The sequence below is a fragment of the Ursus americanus genome, chromosome 14 (assembly GCF_024610735.1).
Source record: "Ursus americanus isolate L20-20 chromosome 14, mUrsAme1.1.p, whole genome shotgun sequence".
NCBI classification, from domain to species: Eukaryota; Metazoa; Chordata; class Mammalia; order Carnivora; family Ursidae; genus Ursus; species Ursus americanus.
The window spans coordinates 43,313,284-43,335,062 of record NC_142140.1 but is presented as its reverse complement, the minus strand read 5'-3'; the positions used below and the strand labels follow the sequence as shown (position 1 = coordinate 43,335,062).

Here is a 21,779-nt window from a genome sequence, read left to right as displayed (position 1 = left end):
CAGCCCGCTTCCCAGAGGAACATCTGTTAATAGGTGGGTGTGGAGTTTTCCAGAATTCGTGACCACGCATTTACAGATTTGAGTTTGTATTTCTATTTCTATATAGTCCAATAAAATGGTGATGTAAATACTGTAAAGTGGGTTTCCACTTAACGGGGCGCCCTTGACCCCTCTAGCACACACCTCATTCTCCAATGTTACGGATGCAGGAAATGGAGTCCCTAGAGGGCATGGAGCTTGCGCAAGGTCGCCCGTTACACTCCCCCCCCCCCCCGACAAGCTGAGACGCGACTAGAGTCTACCTGTCTGTCCCAAGGCGGGTCCCAACTAAGGATGGGACTTTAGACGTTGTACACAGTTCACTTCTTCACTGTCCTTTCATTGAACACTTCTTCGATGCAGTCCCCTGTGGAGGAGGCCCCAGCCCGGGTGCGACAGAGCCGGGGGACCTTAGCTCAGGGGGTCAGGGACAAGCCTGCGGAAGCCAGAGGGGCAGCCAGGCCTCTGTCTGGAGAGAGCAGGGTGGCAAGTGGGCCTTGGAGGTTGAATGGAGGTCCCACAGGCATGGTGGGGACCAGGGGCAGGGTGAAGCGTCACCCCCATTGTTGGCCAGCTGGGTGGCTTACGAGCCTCCTCCGTACTTGACGTTCATAAGTAGGAACTGATACCCGACTCTGGGGCTAAGTTGTTAAGTCCCAACCACTGGCTAGAAAGGTTGCTGCCTGTTGCAACACGGTGCCAGTCCCACCCAGATGGGGAAACTGAGGCTGGAGCAGGTGTGGAGACTTCGAAGGCTTTGAAAGCCGGCAGCCAGCCTCTTCCTCTTTCTAGGCCTCAGTTTCCCCATGTGTACAACAGCTAGCAGAGCGGTAGCTGGGCAGGAATCTGGCTCCAGCTCCAGCACTGTCACCCCCCCCCCCCGCAACTGACTCTCCATCCCCCAAACACACGGGAGTTGCACAATTTACCCCTTTCTGTCTGACCCTAGGCCTCAACCCCTCCTCTATGGAAGGGGGTTAATTTGGGGGTGTGACCCCGCCCTCCAGCTGGCAGGGGAGCGGGGCCTGGGTGCACCGTGACTAGGCTTGGGGATCCTCCTGCACAAGGTCGCTTCCCAGGAGGCGACACAGCCTTAAAATGAGGACCAGACCCTCTAAACCCTCTCTCCGTGAACAGTCCTGGATTACTGCTTTGAACTCCGCAAGCCCAAGGCCTCATCTCCCTGGAAGGAAACCAAGGTTCAGAAAGTCCTACTGCTCACCAGGGGTGGGGAGGGTTGGCTGTGGCCTCCTCCCTGCCGGCCCATCTCTGGCCTTCAAGACTCACCCCCGTGGGTGGACACCAGGCAGTCACTGGACAGAAGGGGACATCAAGACCTGGAGGGACAAACAAGGTCACCTGCAGGAAGGTCAAGGTTGGGGGGCTCAGAGTGGGGGGAATCTGGAGGAAGCAGAAAGGGGTGGCAGCTGGGTCGCATCTGGAGCAGAGCATGGGGACAGGGTCTGGAGGGGTCAGGGCCCATGCTCTGTGTTACAGTCCACCTCCAGGGCAGAGCCTGCCTCTTCCAGGGACCGCAGCCCCCCACATCCTGGACAGGCAGGCAAAACTGGGGAAAACTGGGGTGCTAACAGGGTCACACCAAAAATCGCATGGCACAATAATGTTGTGGAGGGAGGCAGTGAGGTGGGGAGATTCCAGGAGCTCGCCGTGGTCCCAGAAATGCCATTTTCTAGGGCTTTATCCACAGATAAATGGGATGTAGGAGCCAAGGCTTGGGAACAACTCAAATGCCTCTTGGCGGGGAACTTAAATAGCCCATTACATACATATGTAAATTCTCTGGGGAAAAAAATTTAAAAAAAATTTTTTTAAGGATTTTATTTATTTGTCAGAGAGAGAGAGAACACAAGCAGGGGGAGTGGCAGGCAGAGGGAGAAGCAGGCTCCCCACTGGCAGGGAGCCCAATGCGGGACTCGATCCTAGGACCCCAGGATCATGACCTGAGCTGAAGGCAGACGCTTAACAGACTGAGCCACCCAGCCGCCCCTCTGGGGAACATTCTGAAGTGAAAAAAAAGCAATAGGCAGATGAGAATGTGCAGAATTTGCATTTTAAAGAACGGTTATACCTAAAATATGCCCGAATACACAACTGTCTACACATATGGGACCTGAGTGCTGAGGGTCAGGGAGACATTTTTCCACAGAACACACTTCTGTATCTTTTGATTTTGGCCAGGTGTTACTTACTCACAAACAGTACTAGAAAGTTTTACTCCCGTGAAGAAACGTGGAGCCCCCCAGTCGCATGAGGACATGAGTCTCCAGGCAGCATATCTGGTATCTTATTTTAAGAAGTTTTGATCCGATATTATTTTATACTTCATTTTTATGTGGGAGTGGGGAGGGGCAACTTCTGTGCTTCACTCTGCCCACACCTGCGTTCATCTTTTACAAAGAAAGTGTACACGTGTTGGTTGAACGTGCATGTTTGCACGGATTTCGCATCGTTACGTACGGCTACTTGCGACCACGCACAGCGAAAGCTCGTTTTAAACCACAAGCTGCTTTCAGTGTCCAGCGCGCCTTCTGTTTCTCAGGGCCCTGGGAGAATCCAGGCTTCCAGGAAAGGATGCCGGGGAGAAGAAGGAAAGGGGAGGGGCCCTCCAGGCAGAGAAAGGCGTATTTCAGTCCCAGTTAGCGCTAAACAAGAGAGCAGAGGAAACCTTACCTGCCGAACTAGAAGAAATCTTCCCCAGATCGCAGAGCAGAAACAAAACCCGAGGTCAAAGCCTAGATGGGTGCCCCGGCCGGAGACTCTTACTCCATGTGTCCTCATCTAAGCGACCTTCATCAGCCCAGGGAGGTGACAAAAGGTGTCGGCCAGTTAGGGGCAGCTGCTGGCGAGCCATTCTGCTCACCCCCTACCTCCAGTCTCCTGAGAAGGGATGGGAGATGAGGTGGGCCGCTGCGGGTCCTGAGTGACTTTCTCAGGGCGGGCGCTGAAGCCCGCAGTCGCACACCGCCCTCTCGGGCTCTCATGAAGTGAAGGCAAGGGAAGGAGGTGCCCGACTGGCAACGGCTCCCGTCATGGTCAGATGGATCCCTGCCACTCCTGAGCGGCCTCCAGGACACAGCAGGGAGAAGGGAGGCCTGGGTTCCCACATTAGCTCCTACGGGGCCCAGCTTCATCTGCCCCTAACTGGCCAACAGACTCCCGAAACCCTTCCTGGGCCCCCTCTGCCCTGGGTCCAACAGCAGCCTGGCGCCTCGTTACCACTGTGCCCTCAGGTGGAAGCCCCTGCAGGCCTGGTACGTGCCTGCGGTAGCCCTTGCCCTCACCCCTTCCCCACAGGGCCAGCTGTCGGTGGAGGAAATCAGACGCGGAGGGGGGCAGCACATGGGAATAGCAGGGAGCTGTGAAGATGCCCCACAGGCAGGCCTCTTCAGTCAGGGAGAGGCCTGGGTGGCCCTGTGTTTAACGCTTGACAGCTGGAGCCCCGACCCTGGGAGCGGGTCAACCCTTGAGGGGGGGCAGGTGAGCCATCAGCAGTAAGGCAGGTGTCCCCGACGCTCTCAAAGGTGGGTTTTCATACCCAGCAGTAACCCCCCAGTCAGAAGGGGGTATATCCCCCCCCCACCCCCACCCCCGTGGTTGGCACTGGTTCCTACCTGTTCTCTGGCACCTCCAGGCTTTCCCAGCAACTAAACAGGCCCCCTGGCTGGGGCGAGCAGGCAGAGAGGCCTGGCGGGCAGAGGGCACACTGGAAGGCTGCAGTGTGTCCAACCTGGTTCCCTGGAGGTACCCCAACATCTGTCACGTGGTCCCCAACCCACCACATTTTCAAAACACATCAACAGAGACCATGGAAAACTGGGTTTCCTCTACATTTATTGCAACTGCTAAATGATTAACAACATTCACAACTTCTTAGATTAAAAAAAAAAAGAAAAAGAAAAAAAAACCCAAAAACTTCCATTTTGTAACATCACAAATGTCTTCTAGGTTTTACCAAGGACCAAAAACGCTAAAATTCTCTATATGATTTCCAGTGATGGAAACAAGCCAGAGACAGTAAGCACCCAAAGTGGTGAGTTAGCACTTTCCGGATGCCTGTCGTCCTCATGGAAGAGACCCTGGAACTAGAATGACAGAAAAGACACTGTGACTTCGACAAGGCTATGCAACCGCACATCGCGCTCGCACGCACACTCCCTGCGGTCAGCCTTTGCCAGAGACAGCAAGGGCGAGCACAGAGGGCTGTGCGCCCTGGTCCTTAGCCAACAGCCGGCATGAGGACGCACCACCAGGCTCCGCCCCGGCTCCCATGTCGCCAACCCCATAGGAAAAGCATCACCTGAGTGCTCAGAGGACTTTCCAGGATCAAGAAGGAGGTGTTTCCTTTGACGTTTGCCAAAGGCTCCCAGGGTCAGCTCAAAGTGGGATGTCCCCAGAAGGAAGAGTGGCAGGAGGCTGCGGGGACAGGACTTATACCCTGGGAATTCCTAAAGCATTTTACTTACAGACAAAAGCAGAGAGAGCCAAGAGCGAATATACTAGCACAAAGTGAATATGATGGTCAGAGCTATCTATGCTGCAGGGAAAGAGCGAGAACATATTTGGGGCGTGCACGTCTTGCTCAGGGCCAATGGGCACTCTGAAAGGCCCGAGAGGACCAAGGCCCTGTTCTCAGAGTTCCATCCATGTGCTCAACCCATGGCCAACAAGGAAAGCTACTGGAAGGATTAGGAGAGAAAGGAGAGGAACCCCTACAGCTGTGGTTCCCCTATACCACACCACCCCTGCAGGCTGCTTCCTTTGCTGAGGCACCTCCACGGTCTTGCTGGCCATAAAGATCTGCCGGCTGCCCACACCAACAGGAGCAACCAGAAGCAAGGAGAGTCTGGAGGCTCCGCCTGACATGAAGAGACACAGCACAGGCCTGTGACGGTGGGTGTGGGCCCCACAAGACGGAGCCCGAGGAGCCTGGGACAATAGTTGGGGCCTGTGGCTTTAAGAAAGGGAAGACTGTCCAACAGGGTAACTCACTGCTGTGCACCCCCTGCCCCGTTCTCCCTCCCCTCACCAGCTTGCAGTGTCAGCAGGATGCCAAGGTTCCCAGATCTGAGCACGTATTTAAAACTTCCACACTGCTGCTTTACGAGAAAGGCCTGAGATCCCCACAGCCTGAGAACTTCGCACGTAGCTGCAAGGAGAGCGCGCCGGGAGAAGATGGAAGGGCAGCCATCACGCGCCTAGAAATAGCAAGCAGCTGCGAGCCCGCCCCAAGAGGACGCTTTCTGTTCTGTACAAAGGCCCTGATAACACAATTCTTCACCATGCCGCGCAAGCCAGAAATGAAGCCTCTTGAAGAGTTTACAGTCCCACCCCTTGGTAGAAGAGACTCCATATGTGGTTTTTAAAAAAGCAAACTGCAGCTTGTGGATTCTAGGGAGACATGTGAATTTGAGGGAAGTTTCATCAACGTAATGATTACTCCCCACCAAATACAGCTCTATTATCCTGTCACTAAACTTCCATTACGTCTCTTGGGAGGCATTTAAGAGCCGAGGCTCCGTAAATAACACGTTCGTGGAATCAAGTATCTTGTTCAAAGAATGCCCGTGCTCTAACCCGCAGGCTGTGTACCAGGGCGGACTCCGCTAATACCGAATCACAGCCCCTATTCACAGCCTGGAAGCAATGAAAAGCCGCCGTCTGTCATCATTCTGGCATCAAGTGTGCTAAGAGAGTACCTCTGAGAGCGAGGTTCCCTGGGATGGGAGACCCGACTAGAGCTGGTTCCTGAGCACGAATAGGGCACCGGGGCTTCCAAGGGCAGCGTCACCTTCCAAGGAGGAACCAGGAAAGACACGCAGGAGACTGGCTGCCACAAGCATTCAGAAGAGGGCGGAAGGGCAAAAGCAGACCAGAAATGGTGCATTCTTTTTTCCTTTGAGAAGAAGAAAAGCCAGCGGAACCTCCACACCAGAGCTGCAGAGACGCTCGTCTCTCTAGAACACACCAAACCTACTTGGGCACTGGCTCCAGGGCAGATCCGGGGCAGAGGTGGTGCTTTAAGAGTAATTGCTGCTTCGAGCCTTATTTTTCTCACCAATGGTTTCATCTATTCAGGGAGAGAATGGTTTTGTTCAACACTGAATTGGAAATTACAGGTGGGGAAGGCAGCTACAAAGAGAGGAGAAAGAAGGGGATGTTTATATAGGCCCAAGGCCCTTGAGAAGGAAAAGGACTTGAAGACGTTCAGAAAAGGGATGTGGCAAAGCAGCTGGCCTGTGCAGTGCCGGCTTCCAGATCGCCCTCACCCTCGAGGGGCACCAGGCCACTCCCGGGCAGCCTCTCCCCAGGACGGCCATGTGCCGTTGAGCCCAGGAGCCCTGCACCAATGCCTGCTGTCGGGCTGCACGCTTGCGAGCGCGGGGCTCGCTCCTTCAACCAAACCTGGAAGGCGAGGGGTGGGGCACATCCACATCCAAACACTCCTTGTTACCCTCAGAGAATTTTCTCGTGTGTGTGTGTGTGTGCGCGCGCGCGCACGGTTTCAAGTTTGGTGTCTGGGGAAGGGGGAACTCCGATTTCTCTGGAGAAACCGTCTCTCCGCACCAGTACGTCAGCTTAGGCAGAACGCCGCACGCGCCGGCTCCCACACATACCTATTTGTTGGCCCGTTTGTGTCTGTACATCTGCATCATCCTCTGACGGAACACGTCAAATGTGTCTTCCTTGCGCTCCTGCCCGTCCGCACCTAACCCCTCCCCTTCCGACGCAGTTCCCCTAGGAGCAAAACGGAGAGTTAGCCGCACCCGGGCACCGAGCCCGGCCACCAGGGGACTGGACACGGCACAAGCAGCGTGGGACGGAGGCACGTGGGACACACAACAGGAACAAAGGAGAGGGAAAGTGAAGACACGATTCACAGCGCGGAACAAGGGGTACTCACCTGCGCAGGTGTGCGGACTTTCTGAGGCGCGTGCTCAGAAGCCCGATCACAGCAGAAAGCCTCCCCCAGCAGGTGGGAAGCTCAGTTTAAATGAAATGCCTGCTGGATGTTAACGGGGCCTAACAAACTCTGGGCTGTGCTCTCCCACCCTGCCTAGCTGGCTTATGGGTTCCCGGAAAAGGGAAAGTGGTTTTTATCCTAACTACCTGGAATTACCATTCAGCTTTGATGACAGTAAGGAAATGTGTCTAAAATGCCAGGGGCCAAGAAGCCATCTAAACCGTCTGTGCCAGTGCAGCAAGGAGCCTGTACGCACACCTGCATATATAAATGATCTGCTTCTCCCCTCATCTCAAGACTCCCTTTGTCAGGGAAAAAAACCCTGCCAGCTTTAAGCCATGTTTACCATGAGGGGAGCCAAGAAATCAGGCGGCAAATTAAAGAACTCAGGACCAGAATCCCAAAGCACACTTCTCCCCAAGCACGCTGTCCATCCCCACCCCTGGCCCCAAGCGCCTGCTGCGTACACGCTGACGGGCTCCCTGATGCCCTTCCCACAGGAGCCCAGGCCGTGGCCCTCCTTCCAGCCCATCTTCTGCAGCATCTGGAATCCCAGGTTCTTGTCAGTCAGCTTCTGCTGGGCGAAGTCAAAGTCCTTGGGTTTCTGAGGAGAGAGAAGAGTATGGCAAGTGGTCTGCAGCAAAGCTCCCAGAGCAAGGCTCTGCCCATGCTGCACCTGACACGTTCCAGCATCCCCCCCCCCCCCAACTGTCTCTAATTCCAGACACTGGGATGAAGTCATGGGCCGTTTCCCAGTTCCCAACATTCCCTGGGTGGGTTGGAGCTTCTAAAAGTGGGGAGTCAAGAGATGCCCCACAGAACCAAGCCAGACCAGCCTCTCAGGCCCCAGTGTGACTGCACCCACTGTGGTGCTAAAACTATGAGGAAAACCCCAGGAGGAGCTGGGGGTTCCTGGGGCCAAGGGGTTAGCAGGAAGAGCCCTAAGCGGTGGTGACCTGTGATGACCAGAAAGTACCCCCCAGGCTGGGGGTAACCAGGGCACAGGCTTGAGGCAGGAAGGCCCCTAGTGTGCAAGAGTCAGAAGGGAGGCAAGGCTGACGCAGGGGTGAGGCAGAAGGGGGCTGAACAGGCCATGAACCTACTGTAGAGAGAGACTGTGTGGAAAACTGTCTCGCAGGGTCCTCCCTACTCCCCCACTCCATTCTGAATACTCTCTGTGGACTTCTAGAACTCTGAGTAGTGACCCCATCCTGGAAGCCTCTCTGGCCACCCTTAGACATTGCTCAACAAACCTGAATGATTTGTCTGTCTGCCCAGCTGCTCCTTCCGAGGTCTGGGAGCTCCCCAAGGGCAGAGACTGGGTTTTACTGGGACTCTGGGGTCCATGTCTAGCACAAAGCAGACCTCGCTGAGAGGCGGTACAGCTGGGAAGAATGCGGCTTGAGAAAGACTCTACAGGTAGAGGAGCAAGAAGCCCTGGAGAAGATGTGGGCTCCAGAGCCGGCTGTGTGAACAGAGGTTAAAAGGCCCAGGGAGCCTCTGGAGAAAGAGCCTGCCCAGTGAGAGCAGAAAATATTTCCATTTATGGGCTGCCTGGGTGGCTCAGTGAAGCGTCTGCCTTCAGCTCAGGTCAGGACCCTAGGGTTCTGCGACTGAGCCCCACATTGGGCTCTCTGCTCCACAGGGAGCCTGCTTCTCCCTCTCCCTCTGCCTGCTGCTTCCCCTGCTTATGCGCGCGTGCTCTCTCTGCCAAATAAATAAATAAAATCTTAAAAAAAGAAAATCTTTCCACTTAACTCATGAATATTCATAAGTACCCACTGTCCCTACCACCTGAGCCTATTTTTAAAAGACATTTACTAAACACTGAGGACAGCCTGGGTAGGCTGAGAAGGCTGCGTGTACTTCTGGGGAGAGGGCTCCTCCATCCTGATCAAGGCAGCTGATGCTGGGGGTAATGGTGAGGGTCCGAGGGTCTGAGCAGGAAGTGTGGGAGGGGAAGAGGGTGGGAAGGCAAGGGAGAGGCGGGCCACAGGTCCCCAAAGGGCAGATCCGCACCCCTTGGGGAAAGCTGCTCAGCTTGAGAAAGCTGGAAGCTCGTGGCCTGCAGTCACCCCCCGGAGAGACTGGAGCTTGCAGGACACAGCTGCACAGCAGGTGAACATGCACTTAGTTTCACTCGCAAGGCACCTCTGAACCACAGGGTAGGCGAGACTGCCCCATGTCACAGATGTACAAATGGAGACTCGGGAATTACATGCCAAGATTACGTGGCCAGGCTGAGCCTCAGCTCACCCAGACCACCAGTCGGGCCGCCAGATGCCAGCACAAATTCAAACTGGGCACATCAGTTAGGACCATGAACTTTAGGCCCAGAAAAGTCCCTCCTCCCTGCTGTAACTGGGGTTACACCAACACCTCTTCCGGCCGCTGAGACCGACAGTGCACTCAAACAGGTGTCTACCACTACCACACAGGCTTTCCTCACCACCCCACACCAGCAGAGACCTCACCTGGCTCCTGGCTCACCTTCCTGACCTCTAATGACCTGGGATGTCCCCACATATGTCCTAGGTGACTTTGCCCAGCCTTATCTGCCCCCACATGTCCACCTAGCTGTCTGGAGTGCACTCCATCTCCCTGATGACCTGCCGCCCCCCCCCCCCCACCCGCCAGGGGCTCGCCATTTCAGTCCGTGGCAGCTCCATCCTGCTAACTGCCCGGGAAGACAACCGTGGAGGTGCCCTGGACTCTGGGCTTTGGCTATTCCACACACAATCCATCGGCAAGTCCCACCGACGGCATCTTCACCCTCCCGGTCCCTGGCTCTCCCAGCCTCCCCGCCAACAGGCTGCTCTCAGCACAGTAGCCACAGCGGCCATGTCTTCCCTCCAAACTACCACCACGGGTCCCGGAGGACCTCCCCCAGAGAAGGAGCCTCATCTGTCTACAGGCCCTATGACCTGGGGCCTCACCACCTTTATTTCCTCACCTCCCCACCCCTATCTGGGTGCCACAAAAGGCTACCTGTTGACACAAGACCACCCTGGGGTCTCTCCCAGGCCTCCCTGAATAAATGACATCCCCAACCCCACATTATTCCCCATTTCCCCTCGACCTGCTTCTCCGCACCCACGGCATGCGGGCCACAAGAGTCTCACACATTCCTGTCACTGTTGGCCCTGCCTGCTGCTGCCATCAAGTGGGCAGACGGGGCCTGGCACATAGGCGTCTGCCAGTTAACGCACGTGTGTGCACACACCCATCCACACACTGCCTTGGCTCACTAGCAGAGCGCTCTTTAACCATTAGTACAGTCCGCTAAATCTGAACTTCTCAAGGGCCAGAACATTACTTTGCTCATCTCTACCAACACAGGCCTGCATCAAGCCTCGCCTATTTGTTAAATAAACTAATTACTACCCTCTTGTGCTTCAGGCAACACAACAGTTTCAAAAAATTCCTGAGAAAAAGGCTGCTTGTTATGCTTTATATACTATGCCAGTCTGAAGTACGAGTATACCTTAGTTACGAGCCAACGTCCTTTAAAACTCTGACAATTCCAACTGACTACGTCATGCATGAGAAGTCAGTCATGCTCACCTTCTTTTTGGACACCGGACGACCCCGAGGTCTGTCGTAGGCGATGCGAACTGGTTCATGAACTGGAAGACACAAGAAACGTATCTGTACACATACACATATTTTCTCCAAATTGCTCAGAAGACGAGAGGGCTGCAGTTCAGGCTCACAGCCCTTCTGCTGACAGAAGGTAGCCACCAGCTCGCCAGGGCGCCTCTCAGGAATCACGGGCCCCACAAACACAGAGGCGGGAACACGCAGGCCCGACTGAGGGCTGCTTGACGGGGAAGAGTCTACGTGAACGTATGACTTCCCATGTGTACGACAAAGGGCTCAATGCATGGATCATTTTCCATGACTGCAAGAACACGTTTTGTTTCAACAAACAAACCACTTGCAATCTCCTGCTCTCCTAGTGTCTCTGCAACTGTTCCACTGATAGAGTTAAAATCCACATACGGTATAAAACCACCACGCTTCTCATACAGAGTGCTGAATCACATTATATTCTTATTTTTGATGAAGCAGAGATCAACAGGGCTGGGCTTTTTTCTCTCAACCACCCAAGGAACTGAGAGCTTCCAAAATAGAAAGAGCTCCACTTATCCCCCATGAGGGACATGAGGCATTCGGAGAGGCTGCCACCGTCAGCAGAAAGTTCTGAAGGACGTCCGAACTGGGTAGAACAGCTGGGAATCGGTGATACCACCAAGGTTTCCAAACGCGAACCACAGGACTGTTCCGTTAACTGAACTGATGCTCCTGGGGGTGAGTGCGACAGTGTCAACAGTGTAGAGCACACAGGTGAGACAAGATGGGGCGCCGTTCGCCACGACCCTGCAGGAAGGTATGGCGGCACGAAGCACAGCCCAGGCCTGGCTTTGTGGAGACACCTGGAGTGGTGGGGGACACGAGGAATAACCTGGGCCATGGCTCGTCCATCAAAAGGCTGCACATGATGCCATTCTGCCTACTGATAGTCTAGAAAAGGCAGAACTACGAGGCCAGAAAATGGGGAGGGGACCTCAGAGAGAGACAGGCATTTCCGGAGAAAGGCTCCAGCTCCACCACACTGGAGGAGTTCATGCCTGTTTACAATTGCCAAAACTCCTCAAACTGTCCCCTTAAAAAGGACGCGTGTTACTGCTGTTAAACGGCACTTTAAGAACCTTAACCCTCCCCACAGAAGAGCAGGAGATGACCTTCCATGGCCCAGGCAGCAGAGCACAGGGCTCCCACTAACCACTGCCCAAGACCAGCCCCACCTGTGTCCTCCTTCCTCATCATCGCTAAGCAGGCATCACTGCCCTAGGCCTTCCAGGGGCTCAGAAGGCTGGGTACTCCCCAGGGTCACGGGCAGGAAACAGCCGAGATGACCAAGGCCCGTGCCCTTCACAGCCAGGGCTCCTCCACTGGACTGTGAGCAGTAACGGAAACACCACGCATATATGCTGCTAATACACCCTGCTGACTGACCTGGCAGCGCGTGCTCAGGCCACCGACCTTGCACCAGCTGGCTACGTGAGCTCCGCAGGGACACTGGGAGTGGTATGCAAAACCACCACAATTATTTTAGGTTAAAGACACAAGACCAAAGAACCTCATGTTCTGTTGGCCCTGGAGGGATTTAGGGGAGGTAACATGCAGGTTGGCAGGTGTCATCAGAGGTGGGAAGGGTGACAGGGAGGCGGGAAGGGTGACAGGGACCGGCCGGTCATCTTGTGGCTAAGCCTGGGCTAAGGGCCAGTGAATTCTTCCACACAGTCAGGTGATATGACCTAGTCTCTACAACTTTTCCTGGTCTACAACCGAGCAGCACGCTTCCTCCTTAGGTGCTAAACAGAAGCCCATGCTAGGGAAGCCACGATGATGGCCTAGCACTCACCTTTGGGCTCCTGGATGAGACACAGCCTCTTGGGAGCTGGAATCATGCCGACCTTCAAGGACTTGCTGCTGACCCTCTTCCGGGGGAAGCAGGCCCCCGAGGCAGCCTGTGACAGGGCAGGTGCACCGGCCGGGCCATCTTCAGCTGCCTCGCTCGGGAGGCCATCGGTGGGGGGTCTGCCCTCAGAGCCCTCAGACTTGGCAGCCCCTCCCGCTGACCTGGAGGCCCCTCTAGGAGTGGAGGCCTCTTCGCCCCCCTCCTCATCCTCCTCGTCCTCCTCCTCGTCCTCCTCATCCTCCTCAGGCATCACCTCTGGGCTTTCCAGCTCAGCCTCGTGCTGAGGGAGCTCATCTTCGAACTCTCCTTCCCCTTCCATGGGATCAAGGGGGCTTTCCTGAGAATCAGCGCTCTCACCGGCGTGGAGGTTCGGGGGAGAAGATGTAAAACAAATTGACGGGCATAGTTCAAATACTTTCTTTCGGTAGAATCTGAAGGCTGAACTATTTTGGTCATGGAGAAACCTGGGGCAAGGATGAAAGACACCGGTTAATCAGAGTCCTCTGAACGTTCATACTTACTCAGTTGTCCAGAAGAGATCTGACAGAGCTGCCGTGGGATCGAGGAACGAATAACCCAACCTCTCCCTACCAGCTGTGCTTGATGGCGCAGCTTCACAGCGGGACGGGGGCGGGTGGGGGCAGCAGCAATTTAACAAAGGAGCCGGAACGTAAGGGGCCTCGCTGCTTTCAGGGGAGGGAGGTGGAGGAGCAAGGTGTGCAGGAATGACCAAGGAATGTGCTGGAAAAAGCTCCAACACTGCAGCCAAGGATCCAACCTGGCGCTCTCCTCATCCCCTTCTAGTCTGTCGCCAGCCACTCTGGGACTCCCGTGCACTCACTGTGACTGCCAGGTACGGGGCAGAGGAAGGCGCGTCACTTCCGCCCTTCATTCTACAGTGAGGCCGAGTTAACGCAGTGGCAATACCGCCTCTCTGAACCTCAGAGTCCTACAGCCACCTTGACTCAGCACTGTGGCTGGTGTGAGAAACTGAAATCATGCACGAAGACACAAAATACACTTGGAACCAAGGAAAGAAGTCCTTGTTCTTGGCTAGAACAACTCAACCTCATAACGATGTCAATTCTTCCCTAATTAAAATATTAACACATAAACCTATCTCAAGAAATGCATCATTTTTTTCTGGATTTGAACGTGATTCTAGCTTTCATGGAGTAAGTAAATATGTAAGGGTATCCGGGAGAACGCTGAACAAAATCAGTGAAGGGTTCTGGCCTTACCAGGTATTTATTACAAGGTGTATGAAGCCTCTATAGTTACAATAGTGCGGTACCAGTCCTTGGACACACGGACAGAAACACCAAGACAAAGGCCAGAAACACTGGTATCTGATGAAGTCAGGTGTAGAGATTGCTTAAAACAAAAACAAAAACAAAAACCACCACACACAACAAAACACAAAAAACAAACAAAAAACCGATTTATTTAAGTAATCTCTACACCCAATGTGGGGCTTGAACTCATAACCCCAAGATCAAGAGTTGCATGCCCTTCCGACTGAGCTGGTCAGGCACCCCAAAAATAAAAATCTTTATAAAAAAAACTGAGAAAGAAAAACTCCAAAAAACCCAATAGAAAAAAGGGCAAAGATTAAGAACCTGAGCCCTCCAAAAGACAGCTACAGAATGAGAAAACAAGTCAGAGACCAGGAGAAAATATCTGCAAATCATACATCTGATAAAGGACTCCTACAAAGAAGGCATAACGAACCCTCAAAATTGATTAGTAAGTAAAGAAACGACCAAATCAAAAGATCCAAATGGACACTGAAGTATGGAAAGCAGCCAAGTACACCTGAAGACACGGCACCATTAGTCCTTGGAGAAACGAGAACCACAGTGCAACAGCGCCTCCCTGCCCTGGGAGGCTACTGTGAGACAGCTGCCGCAGGCAAAGCCAGTGCTGGCGAGGACGGGGAGGAACCGGAACTCTCCTCCAGGCTGCTAAAAATGCGAAATGGTGCTACCACTTAGAAAGGCAGCTTGGCAGTTTCTTCAAGAGTTAACCCTGGACCCACCACGGAGCCAGCCCTTCCTCTCCTTGGTATTTACTGGAAAGAAATAAAGACCTTCTACGCAACTGCTCACGGCAGCTTTATCTATAATCGTCCCAGACTGAAAGCATCTCAATGCCATCCACAGGTGACGGGGAAACAACTGGCCCAGCCACACAGTGGGATACACTCAGCAGCAAAGAGGAATGAACTGGGGATACATGCACCAAACACAGATGAATCCGAGTAACTGTGCTGAGTAAAGGGCTCAGACAAAAAGCAAGAACAAGCGCATTTACACAAAATTCTAAAAAATGCAAACTATTTACAACAAAGCTTTTTAAAAGGACAAACCTTTTTTTAAGAGACAAAGGAACAGTTCACAGGAAAATAAAAGATACTTAAGTTTATGAAAAGATATTCAATTTGACTCACTAAAAAATATGGAAACTAAAATCTCATGGCGGAAATGAGAAATTTCTCATGAATCCTACTGGCTCTAAGGCATGCCAAAAGGTGAGGGGTGGGGACAGGGACCCTGGACACTTCTTTGGGAATGGCCCTCAGGGAGCAGAATTTCCGTTATCTAACAAAATTACATTTGCAATGACCTTGGACCCCACAGTCCCCCTCTGGAAGATACATGAAGATTCTCTCCACAAAATTGTTCGTGAGGCTACTGATGGGGCGTAAGAACAACGTGAATGCCGATGTGACCCTGGTGTGGTTGCACGTGGAGAACAATAGTGGACAAGAGAACGAGAGGACAGGTGGGACAGGCACAGGCAACTTCTGGATAGGTTGTGAAGCGAAAAAAGCAAGGTGCAAATGACATACAGCAAGTTGCATGTAAGAAAAAAGGTGGAAATGGTAGAATAACAAAGGGGGAAATGCACACACCCACTAGAAGTGAAAGAAATGGTTTCCTGTTGATGAGTGGAGGGGATTCCCACTCAGAGACTTCTCTGAGTCTACCTTTTTAAATTTTTACTTTAGAACCATGCAAATGTTGAACTTATTTTTAAAATTAAATTAAAAAGGATAGAAAAAAATAGCCCTAAAATTGAATCTCTGGAGAAACAAATGAACCTGACTATATGTCAAATCGATGACATAACCACACACAAAAACGGAATTAACTCAAACAACTACTGAGCACGTTAGAGGTATAATTTTTCTAAAGAAAAGAAACACAAAGTCACCTCGACCTTTATTAAATACGTGTGCTGTTGGATGCAGTCATTCTCAAACTACCCTATGAGCCCTGGGCTGGGGGACAGAGTGAATCACTCCACCTAATGTGGCTGCACAATGGGGGACTCTGTGTGGGGAGGAAAGGGACAGCACCTTCTAAGGAACATTGCTCAAAAAGGCTGTCAGAAACGGTGACGAATAATCCCAAACCACGGCAGTGCCAGGTGCCCAGGATAATGCAGAATTCTCATTTGGGGAACAAAAAAACAACAAAAAACCCATAACCGATGACATGCTCCCGACTGCCCTTAGCGGAGCTGTCCTCTTCACCAGGTCTAGCCCAACTCTGAGGCGTGCTAGGCCCAGCTGGCCCCAAGGTCACCAGGCCTGTAAAAGGCAGAACTGGGCTGAGCCCTCAAGAAGCCATCAGTGCTCCACAAGGCTGGCCTGGGTCTCACAGGAAGCAGAAGGCACGCCCAGTGTACAGCCTACTTACTCCAGGTCCCCAACAAGCTGGAAGAGCGCGCTGGGTCCCTACTGGCTGCCAGAAATGCTCTCAGAGACGTGTAGTTTTCAACCATAGTCTTGATTAGACTAAGGCCTGGCTCTTCAGCATGGTAGAAGCAGGGCAAGGGTCCACAGTTCCCAGTCAATGGGAGGATACAATTCACACAGCATGGAAACCCCACCTGGGTTAAGGCTCGGGACCACGAACACGGGGCTCCCAAGGAGTCTCCCCCTGAAGGAGGTTCACCCTCGACCCACAGGGCGGAACAGGCTCCTGGTTCTGTCACCTGCAGGCTGTGTGGCGTTGAGTGGCCACCCCATCTGAGGAATGGCAAGGGTAACGGCACCCCCTCCTGGCAAAAGGATGCCAGGCCACCGTTACCTGGAAGTGCTTGCATCTTGCAGCTGGGCCAGGACCCATCCATCACTGCCCGGAGCACTGGTGTGACCAGGGACAGTGCCCTGCCCTCCTCCTCCCCCTACCCCACACCACTCGGCCTCTGCACGGGTTCTGGGGAACCTATTAGCCTCTCTACCTGGGTGCCCTCTCTCTTCCCCTGGTCAAAGCCCACGTGACCTTCAAACACAGCTTAAACTTCCCTCCAAGGGAGGTTTTTTCTGATGCCCCAGATGAGGGTAGCACCGCCCAACCCCCTAAGCGGACGCTCCTCCCTCACAGCCCTGAGCTTGGCAGAAGTGAAGCCATGACTTCTCGGGTGCCTCCTGGGGCAGAAGTGTGTCTGCCGGGCCATCCCTTGGCCTCTCAGGACACTCGTGGGGTAAACACTCAAATTCAAAGGGCACGACGGCTACATACCACAAGTCAGGGTTGTCGGTGCTGTTTTCTATGCTGAACTGTTCAATCTCTGGTCCCACCTGAGCAACAAATCTGGCCAGTTTCTCTGCAGTCTCCATGGTCTTCGTGTCAACTACAAAACAAAGCGACTGTCACATGTCAGTTCTGAGCTGCTGCTTCTAATTTCAACTTTGGGGGGGGTGGTTATGGAGCCTAATTATAAAGACAGCCCCTCGTGTCCCCTCAACTGCATCCTTGCCCTTCGCCATGGGACTCCGCAGCTCCGTCCAGCAGAGGTAGATTCTCTTCTCTCCCCCCAAAACTGGGGCTGGCCCTGGGACTCTGCTGACAGAAGGTGGCATCAGCGTGGAACCTGGGCTTCAGAGGCCTTGAGCACCTCCGCTACCCTCCTGGAGGCCCAAACCTGACAATCAGGTGAACAAATCTGCGCTGGTTGCTAGGGGCGATAAGCATGTGGCCCAGACATCCCTGTTACCTCAGTCAATGGCCCCACACAACCAGCTGCCGCCTACAAACAGACGTGTGGGCCCAGCCCGGTTCAGCAGCCTCGGAGCACCGGATACCCCATTTGAAGCCACAGTTTAGAATAGCTCGTTACAGAGCAATAGCTGGAGAATGTAGCAGTTGTGTAGATTTTTTTCCCCTCTACATTCCCACCTAGTGCTAAGTGGAAGTACTGGTCAGGGGCAGGCTTGTTACAGAGAAAAAGTAACGGCCAAGAGAAACAGAAGAAACTGCAGGTCAGCTAACCCTGAGGAAGGAAACCGAGACCTTGGGAAAGAAGGAGCAGAAGACACGAGGGCAGCCCTACGGAAGGTAAAGAGGGGCAAGAAGAGAGTGAGAAATGGATCAAGGCACTCAAAGCCCGAAGCATGCACCCACAGCACAACCGGGTGGCCAGCAGGAGGACCTTGCAAGGGAGCACGGTGAGTCAGCTCTACCCTCCAGACGGAGGAAGACCTACAGAACTCAAGGGCCAGCCCCTCTAGGAAACAAGAGGAGAGTGCCTCCATGTGCACCTGTCCTGGCCAGGTCCCAGTTGCTTCTGCCTGCTGCACAGACCGCTCAGACCACCCAGGTCTCCCACCCCCGACCCTGAGAGACGCCTGGAGATTGGAGAGTCGAGGCTGGGGCCCAGGAGAGGGGGATGGGAGTGAGCACCCACCGTCAGCAGATGGGCAGGGAGAGGAGGTTTGAGGGGCTTCAGAGACTTCCACTCCTGCTGGCTTGGGGGATGGGCCCGAGGCTTCTGGGCTGGGGTCCCCAGGAGAGGGTCCGGCTGGGTCAGGTGGGTAGTCCTTGGCAGTATCATTTCCATCTGGCTGGGACAGCTTTCCCTGCAATGAACCTGGAACCTGCCGGCCATGGTGTTTCAGCCTGGTGCCCGAGGAGAGGAGGGTCTGGGTCCCAGTGGTTGCTCTCCTCACCTTCCAGCCCCGGAGCCCTTGGGTGCGGAGCAGCCCCCGCCGCCGGCCTGGGAGGAGCCTCTTCTTGAGGCTCCGGATCGCCCGAGCATACAGCATGGCCCGGACCGCACACTCGGCCGCTGTCGGCTTTTGATCCGCTCCCGGCAAGGTGTGGCTCATCCGTTGCACTTCTGCCAGCTTCAGTTTGTAGTATTTGTACTCCAGACTGCTGTCATCAGACAAGAACCTGTATGACAAAACATGCGCAGAAGGACCTCGGTTAGACCACCACCACGTACCAAATCGTTGCTACAATCACACTGCTGCACACCCATTCTAAGCGGCAGCCCCCTGCCGTCTGAGAGGCTCTGCTCCACCGACGACGCAGGTCCCCGTCCTGCCCAGAGTAACTGCAGGGCCACGGGAGCTCTGATCCAGCACTGGTCGGTTCCTCCTTGGGTTTCACCATCCCCAGCGATGAAGGTGCTCACAACTCCTGGTAGCCTCGCAACACAGTCACTCTGGAGCCAGAGAGACACTGCCACTCTGTCGCATGTGGATGCCATTTTTGGGAGGTGACACCCTTCAAAGGGCTCAGTGAGGCTGGGTACTCAGAGACCCTTGCTTCAATTGCACCAAGGAGGTAAGAGCGCCGTGGCTGCGAAGTCATGTGCCAGGGTCATGAGGAGAACAGTACAGAGGCACCGGGGTGGCTCAGTCAGTTAACTGTCTGCCTTTGGCTTGGGTCCTGATCCCGGGGTCCTGGAATCGAGCCCCACATCGGGCTCTCTGCTCAGCTGGGAGGCTACTTCTCCCTCTCCCTCTGCCTGCTGCTCCCCCTGCCTTGTGCACACTCCGCAATAAAATCTTAAAAAAAAAAAAAAAAAAAAGAACAGTACAGGAAAGAGAAGGAGGTTGAGTCCCAAGTACTGACATATAAAAGACATCCAGGATGTGGGCAGAGAAGACAGCAAGCTGCAGAAGAACACCAACATCGATACGGACCACACGAATCTGCTTTGTGTACACAGATCCACGTGCATTTGCTTTTCTCACATAGGTCGAAAGAATATAAAGCAAACTTAATTAGCTCTGGGGAATGGACAGCAAGGGGCATGGAGGGGAACTTATACACTCTTTACTTTGTTTTCACTTCGTTAGCACCATCTTTCATCTCTATTAATCCTACCCTTCTAGGGCTGGACTTTTCTTGCCATTTCCTTCTGGCCTCATGTGGTGAATGGTGACATTCACTCCATTTCTTTCTTTTCTTTCTTCTTTCTTTCTTTCTTTCTCTTCTTTCTATCTTTCTCTCTCTTTTCTTTCTCTCTTTCATTCGTTCTTTCTTAGGTTGATTTTATTTATTTATTTGAGACACAGTGAGAGAGAGCATGAGCGGGAGGTGGGGGAGGGAGAGGGAGAAGGGAGCCTGAGCAGGGAGCCTGATGTGGGGCTCGGCTTGATTCCAGGACCCTGAGATCATGACCTGAGCCGAAGGCAGACGCTTAACTGACTGAGCCACCAGGCGCCCTGACATTCACTCTGTCTCTGACAAATGTGTCCCATGTTGCACTTTCCTCTACGTATGACCGCAGCTGCATTCGGTGTGCAGAGCGCCCCCTGCCTTCTGAAGAGTTTCTGATGTCAGCTGTCATTCCCCTACACTCAAAAGTTATTTAGAAGCAAGTTTTATTTTGGTTGTTGCTACTTTTGACTTTTATGCATTGTGTAATGTGGCCCATGTGACTTTCCTTTCCTGGGATGTGCTGAGAGTTTCTCTGTGACCTCACGCATAACAGGAGTTCGTGAATGTTCAATTTTAGTTTGTGTTCAAGAAGAATGAATACTGTTTGGTGGGTAGGGCAACATTTCAGGTGGCCTTCAGACTGCTTGACATTAGGAGGCCACTTACTAGGTGAGATTCCCGATCACCAATAACAGAAACCCCCTGGATGCCAGCTGGCTGCATGAAGCAGGGTGCTGGTAGCGCTGTGCGCCATGGACAGTCCCTGGTGGGCAGCGCCATTTGAAGCTCTTGCTGCTGCTATCTGCACAGTTAAGGTCCGGCTGGTTCTGAGGAAACAGGCTGCAGGCCGGCTCCATAGCAGCCCCACACACTCTGCTGGGCCAACAGCAGCATCCTGCTAGATGGCACCCTCACAAGCAAGGGTTCCCACATAAAGGAACACTGACTGAGACGGTCTGGTTTTCCTGGTAAATGCAGCCCTAGCAAGGGTACTCCTCACCCAGGACAGAAAGCAGAGTCAGCACCCAGGGGACCCAGAGCCCCAGGATACAAGCCCCTTTCCCCTGGACAGTTCTGATGCCAAGTGCAGTCTGAGGATGTCAGTCACAAATCCACCTCCCCAAGTTCTAGGGGGACATAACATTAAGAGCACAGAACATTCCCAAGCCAGCCTGCTGGGTTCAAATCCCAGCATAGCTACTTATTAGCCATGAGATTTACTGAACTTTTCTATGTCTCAGTTCCTCTATCTGTAAGAGGGATAGATAATAATAATAAACTACTTCACGTTTTTGTGAGGCTTGAGTTACACACTTTTCATTGTAAGAAAAATGCTTTAAATACTGTGTGACATTCATAAACTGCTCAACAAACATTAGCACATCATCTTTACCTATTTATGCCCGTTCACTGTGTTCTAAATATTCTCTTACTTGGATGACATCTCCCTGTTTCAGAGAATTATATTCAAGTCTCCTGCCATGATATAGATAGATCAATTCCTCTTATTATTTCTAAGTGTTGCTTATTTATTTACACAGCTCTAAACTATATAGTTCAGGCATCAAGATTCCCAACTACTGGGGTGCCTGGGTGGCTCAGTCAGCTAAGCGTCTGACTCTTGGTTTCGGCTCAGGTCTTGGTCTCAGGGTTGTTGAGTTCGAGACCTGCGTTGGGCTCCACACTAGGCGTGGACGCTGCTACTTAAAAGAAAAAAAAAGAGGGGCGCCTGGGTGGCGGTCGTTAAGCGTCTGCCTTTGGCTCAGGGCGTGATCCCTGCGTTCTGGGATCGAGCCCCACATCAGGCTCCTCCACTGGAAGCCTGCTTCTTCCTCTCCCACTCCCCCTGCTTGTGTTCCCTCTCTCGCTGGCTGTCTCTCTCTGTCAAATTAATAAATAAAACCTTAAAAAAAAAAAAGAAAAAGAAAAAAGAAAGAAGATTCCCAACTGTTGTAGCTACCTGATGACTGTCCCTGGTCGGTAGCCTATTTTGCCTCCTTTTGTGTTTTTCTCTGGTTTGTCTGAAATGACCTTTACATACCTCCTTTATTTTTGATAGCATCTGCTTGGTTTGTCATTTTCCGTTTTT

General features: G+C 53.1%; 1 protein-coding gene across 9 annotated transcripts in view; it reads right to left on the bottom strand.

Moving 5' to 3' along the window:
• Positions 1–3,873: 3,873 nt before the first annotated feature.
• SUGP2 (SURP and G-patch domain containing 2) overlaps positions 3,874–21,779 on the bottom strand; it is a 34,747-nt gene continuing 16,841 nt past the window's right edge. For 6 of the 9 annotated variants that reach the window (XM_087867140.1, XM_087867145.1, XM_087867137.1 and 3 more), the window contains 6 exons: positions 18,204–18,691; positions 17,039–17,150; positions 12,450–12,970; positions 10,586–10,647; positions 7,489–7,625; positions 3,874–6,795 (listed from right to left, as the gene is read on the bottom strand). In XM_087867140.1, the coding sequence (XP_087723266.1) occupies positions 6,675–6,795; positions 7,489–7,625; positions 10,586–10,647; positions 12,450–12,970; positions 17,039–17,150; positions 18,204–18,691 (1,441 nt within the window). In that variant the 3' untranslated portion in view covers positions 3,874–6,674. The remainder of the gene's footprint in view (positions 6,796–7,488; positions 7,626–10,585; positions 10,648–12,449; positions 12,971–17,038; positions 17,151–18,203; positions 18,692–21,779) is intronic. The other 3 variants (XM_087867139.1, XM_087867138.1, XM_087867143.1) reach the window with 3 other exon arrangements.